This window comes from Zea mays, chromosome 7 (assembly GCF_902167145.1).
Source record: "Zea mays cultivar B73 chromosome 7, Zm-B73-REFERENCE-NAM-5.0, whole genome shotgun sequence".
Taxonomy (NCBI): domain Eukaryota; kingdom Viridiplantae; phylum Streptophyta; class Magnoliopsida; order Poales; family Poaceae; genus Zea; species Zea mays.
In genome coordinates this window covers 180,991,712-180,996,919 of record NC_050102.1, presented here as the reverse complement: position 1 = coordinate 180,996,919, position 5,208 = coordinate 180,991,712, and the positions used below count along the sequence as shown (strand labels likewise).

At 52.2% G+C, this 5,208-nt stretch overlaps 1 protein-coding gene across 1 annotated transcript; it reads left to right on the top strand.

Annotated features, from left to right (window-relative positions):
• Positions 1 to 2,056: 2,056 nt before the first annotated feature.
• Positions 2,057 to 4,148, top strand: LOC100383913 (uncharacterized). Its single transcript, NM_001176536.1, has 3 exons — positions 2,057 to 2,275; positions 2,396 to 2,890; positions 3,001 to 4,148. The coding sequence occupies exons 1-3, from the start codon at positions 2,066 to 2,068 to the stop codon at positions 3,889 to 3,891; spliced, it is 1,596 nt and encodes a 531-aa protein (NP_001170007.1). The 5' UTR covers positions 2,057 to 2,065; the 3' UTR covers positions 3,892 to 4,148.
• Positions 4,149 to 5,208: the final 1,060 nt, after the last annotated feature.

The window sequence follows — 5,208 nt, the reverse complement described above, 5'->3', positions numbered from 1 at the left end:
TAGAGCATATAAAATGGGTCTATTAACTCTAGCACTCACCTGTCATGTTCGGTGTATCACACAAAACCACATAAAATATGGTAATCAGAAAGCTTATAAAACACACACTCAGCTCTAACATATATGAGACATGTTCGATATTGTGTCGAGTGAGAGCTTCAGATAATCGATAGAGGTAATTGCTAGTTTATATCTATTAAAAGACATCGGACGTGTCCAAAGAACTAATGATTCATCGTCTCATCGAACATGTCCGGTGTCCTGGTTTTAGTCCATGAAGAGGTAATGGTTGGATTTAATTGTGGGTCTATAGTTATACCTCTCGGTGAACCTTGGTCGATATCCTCGCACTTCATACTATTGCGAACATATTTTGGGCTAGAGAAACATGCTTCAATCACTTGTGTAGGGGCGAATAACATGGGTATAATATGGTGCGAGATCAACTAGAGACAACGAGTGTTCAAAGGATTGAATATCGTCCAGACTTTATGAGGCCGACCACGTCTCACCCCGACCCCTAACCCCACACAAGTCTAGGAGACGGGCGGCTCCGCCTTACGATTCTGTCTCACCCGACCCCGATCCCTAAGGATATTGGGAAAAGCAGTTCGTCCTCAAGTCTCTGCTTCGTCCGACCCCCCGACTGACAAGGATCTCGGGCTAGGAAACCTCATCCTAGAGCTCCGCCTCACCCGACCACGTGGATCCAAAATTCGCGAGATTGTACCACCTCGGCCATTACATACGTGGGAACATACGAGTCACGCTCTTATATAGGCGTGCTACCCAAATGACGGCACAAGAGTTGTATGTCAAAATGTAGGTGTCACATGTCATGGCGAGGCTCCAGACATCAGTTCAACCACCTTGTATCAGAGAAGTCAACAAAGGACGCCGGATAAACCATTGCGGGACAAGGCGATGCATAACAACATGATTCGGGATAAATGATGGCACCGCTACTGTGCCATAATAGAAGAATATATGCTCGTTCATAGACATTTGGCCAACGAGAACCTTGGAGGACAAGAAGCTACACGATGGGGCCCGATCCCTACTCTTTCCTCCCAACTCAAACTTGTGTAACTGAATCTTTTCTCAAATTGGACTATAAAAGGAAGGGAAGGATCATGGTCTAGAGACAGACAACCACTTGAACTCGTAGCTAGCACAAAGTCAGCACACTTGTAATCACACCAAGCACTCACCAGAGACTTGGGAGGTCCTGCCTCTCTCGAATGTTTGTAACCCTCTACTACAAACTAAGTGAAGGGTGAGTGAACGTAGAGACGTTCGACCCGTACCCGTATAAATCCTAATGTCTACTTTGCACACCATCTGCACCAAGATGCACAATAAGATGCGCAATAGTTGTTGCATCTTGTGACACTAGTTGGACAACTTGGATTAGTTATACTATTGTTACTTTTAGTGATTGTTGTTAACTACATGGCCTAGAGCTTGTAGGATCGTTGGGTGGCTATTAAAAATGGTTACCGACTCTAATCATGATTTGTTTGGGGCTCTTATGTCCATTTCGTTTAATTTGGGTTTTTTTCTGTGTTTTTTCTAAAAAAATTGAAACCGAATCTTGTGAAATTACTGTACAATTACTCTAAAATTACTGTATTCGAAAGGGACTTCGTGTGGGTGTTCTCGTGTTCATATCGAGAATCATCCTTCACTCGAAGCTCGTGCGTTCGTGTCATACCTTTTTTTTTGTGTGTTCGATACAAAGTTCGCGAAGTTCACATTTAATCACTGAAGTTTATAGTTGAAAAAGGAAGAAAACTGGGCTAATCTCCTGCGCCAAAACTCGCTGAATCGTCCGTCGGCAGAGCCTGGGCGGAGCAGCGAACAAGGCAAAACAAGACCTCACCTCACCCTGACGCACGCACGTCCACGCCGAGTTCCGCGGCTGCCAACGCCAACGCGCGCGCCGCGGCCACCCCTTTCCCTAGCCCTTTTTTCCCGTTCGTTTCCCGCGCCGCGACCCATAAATTCTCGTCGGGGACACGCACACGCACGAACGGACATTCCCGGGACAACTTGGTCGATTTCCATGCAGACCATGCCGGTGATGATGACGCGGATGGCGTCGGCGTCGGCGACGGCGACGCGCCGGCCGCAGGGCACCCGGGCCCCAGGTGGACGCGCGCCGAACAGGGTCGCGTTCCCACCGGCGCGGCATGGTGGCTGCAGCAGGGACCTCAGGGCCGCCGGGCTCGGCCGCTTCTTCGGCGTCGGCGACCACAACAACAAGAACCACGAGGTACACAGGTAGATAGATAGATGAATACTCGCCGTGGACCACAGCAATGCCAATCCTTGATGGATGATGATGGATCACGGTCTCACGGATCCTTCGATCGTCCATTTTCTTCCTCCTCAGGTGGACGACCTGGACCCGGCGAGGCTGTTCGTGGGCCTGCCCATCGACTCGGTCACGGACGGCGCGACGGTGAACAGCGCGGCGGCGATCGCGGCGGGGATCCGGGCCGTCCGGCTGCTGGGCGCGGACGGCGTGGAGCTGCCGGTGTTTTGGTCGGTGGCGCAGCCCGAGTCCCCCGACAGGTTCAGCTGGGCCGGGTACCAGGCCGTGGCCGACATGGTGCGGGCCGAGGGCCTGAGCCTCCGCGTGTCGCTTCGCACCCACGGCACGCCCGGCGCCGGCGTGCCCACGCTGCCCTCCTGGGTCAGCGGCGTCGCCGCCGACGATCCCGACATCTTCTTCACCAACCGCTCGGGGGGCCGGCACGAGGGATGCCTCTCCTTCGCCATCGACGACCTCCCCGTGCTCCACGGCAAGTCCCCGCTCCAGCTCTACGAGGCCTTCTTCCGCAGCTTCGCCGTCGCATTCGACGACTTCTTCGACTCCACCATCACCGTAACATACGTGGCCTTCATTCCCGTTCGTGGTCGCGTTTCATGCATATATGCATGCGTGGGCGTGGCCATTCACGGCCGCGCGCTTCTTCTCGTTGCTCTCCCCTGCAGGACGTGACGGTGGGGCTCGGCGCGAACGGCGTGCTCCGGTACCCGTCGTACCCGCCGGGGAGCGACGCCCGCAAGTTCACGGGGATGGGCGAGTTCCAGTGCTACGACAAGTACATGCTGCAGCAGCTGAGGCAGCACGCCGCGGAGGAGGGCCACGCCAGGTGGGGGCTGTCGGGCCCGCACGACGCGCCGCGGTACCACGACTCGCCGGACGCGTGCGGCTTCTTCCGGGAGCGCGGCGGATCTTGGGAGACCCCCTACGGCGACTTCTTCCTGTCGTGGTACGCCGGGCAGTTGGTGGGGCACGGCGACCGCGTCCTGGGCACGGCCAACGCCGTGTTCGGCGGCAAGCCCGTGGCGCTGTCGGCCAAGATCCCGTTCATGCACTGGTGGCACGGGGTGCGGTCGCGCCCTGCCGAGGCCGCCGCGGGCTTCTACAAGAGCAACAAGAAGAACGGGTACAGCCCCGTGGCCAAGATGTTCGCGCGCCACGGCTGCACCATGGTGGTGCCCGGCATGGACGTGTGCATGAACAAGCAGCACCACAGCACGGGCTCCAGCCCGGACACCCTGCTGGTGCAGATGAAGAACGCGTGCCGTCGCCACGGCGTGCGCATCGCCGGCGAGAACGCGTCGCTCGTCATGACGCACACCAGCAGCTTCTCGCGCATCCGCAGCAACATCCTCACCACCGAGCTCATGCGGCCCTGCCACTTCACGTACCTGCGCATGGGCGCCGAGTTCTTCTCCCCCGACCACTTCCCGCAGTTCATGGAGTTCGTGCGAAGCGTCGTGTGCGGCGAGTGGGACGAGGACGACGGCCCCGCCGACGAGGAGCGTGGCATGACTGTGTCAGGCAATACCAGATCCAGGGAGGCCAAGGCGGTTTGAAGCTTCAACTCATCGCCGCCCCCGCCATATCTCAGTCAGCTGTCTCGTTTTATTTTTGAAGTGCCAAAATACTTGCAAATTTCCGCTGCTACTAGATTTAGCTGAGAAGAACGAGATGATCCAGGTATTAGTGGATCAGGAGTTGCAAATGTGGGATCCCACATGCATTTTTTCTTTTGCCGATGTTTCGTGGTCTTCATTGTTGTTAATTTTTTTGTTTCATCTTGAGACCATTTATATTATACTCTCTCTTTTCTAAATTATAATTCGTTTAAATTTCTATGCTAAGTTTAAGTGGCTCATCTTATTCGAACCTTTTTAGAAAAAATAAACTCGTTGTCACGGGTCTCATTCCCTCTAGTACACGGTGGTGGTTATGACACAAACTCGGTTGTCTCGGTCCCACAAGACTCTCACCCCACTTGGTACAATATCACAACGGTTCACACAAGAGCCGAAAGATTTTGTGGGGTTTTCTAAACTCACTCAACTTACTAGGAACAACCTAGAGGAAGCGCATAAGCGGTCTAACTAACCTAAGCACTTCGCAAAGCACCTACACTAATCACTAAGTGATTCTATTAAGAACTTGGGTGTTTGAGCAGATGGAAATGTCTATAACATGTGTTGGTATGTTGCTTGGGCTCCCACACTTTTAAATGGCCAATTGGGTGAAGTATATATAGGCTCCAACTTGAAACTAGCCGTTGGAAAGCAGTTCTGCATCTTTTTGCGGCGCACCGGACTGTTCGGTGGTGCACCGGACGTGCCACATGTACAAATCGTTAAAGGTAGCCGTTGAAGTTTCTGAAGATGGCGCATCGGACAATCCAGTGTGCACTGGACAACCCACGCACAACAGGATTGCTTGTCGTATTTTAGTCGTAACTTTTAACTCCGATCTTCGATTTCGATGATCTTGTACATTTTAGAAATATTATGAAATCCTCTACATGCCAGAGTTGAATACATATCATTTTGAGCAAATTTGGCACACCAAACAGTCCGGTGAAACAACTGCTATGCTGCTGCAGTTTTTTCCAGCAATTCCAACTTTGTATTATGGGCATAACTTTTAGCTCCGAAATTCGATTGTGATGATCTTGGACTTTTTGGAAAGCTTATAAAATTCTATACATCTCAGAGTTAAAGCCATGTCAGATTGAGTAGATTTGATATTGTGAAACACTTCCAATTCAGTCAGCACTTCCTCTCAACTTTGTCAAGTTCACTTTTGTTTTGTGGCTTGGCATCCCACTTCTACTTGTTGGTGTGTTGGACTCTTAGCATTTTTATAGTGTCTTCAATATGACTTTA

Excerpts from the sequence above, each read along its gene's own strand:
- LOC100383913 (NM_001176536.1), top strand. The coding sequence starts at position 2,066 with ATGCAGACCATGCCGGTGATGATGACGCGGATGGCGTCGGCGTCGGCG. Across the intron at positions 2,276-2,395 it reads ACAACAACAAGAACCACGAG|GTGGACGACCTGGACCCGGC; the intron begins GTACACAGGTAG and ends CTTCCTCCTCAG. Across the intron at positions 2,891-3,000 it reads TCTTCGACTCCACCATCACC|GACGTGACGGTGGGGCTCGG; the intron begins GTAACATACGTG and ends TCTCCCCTGCAG.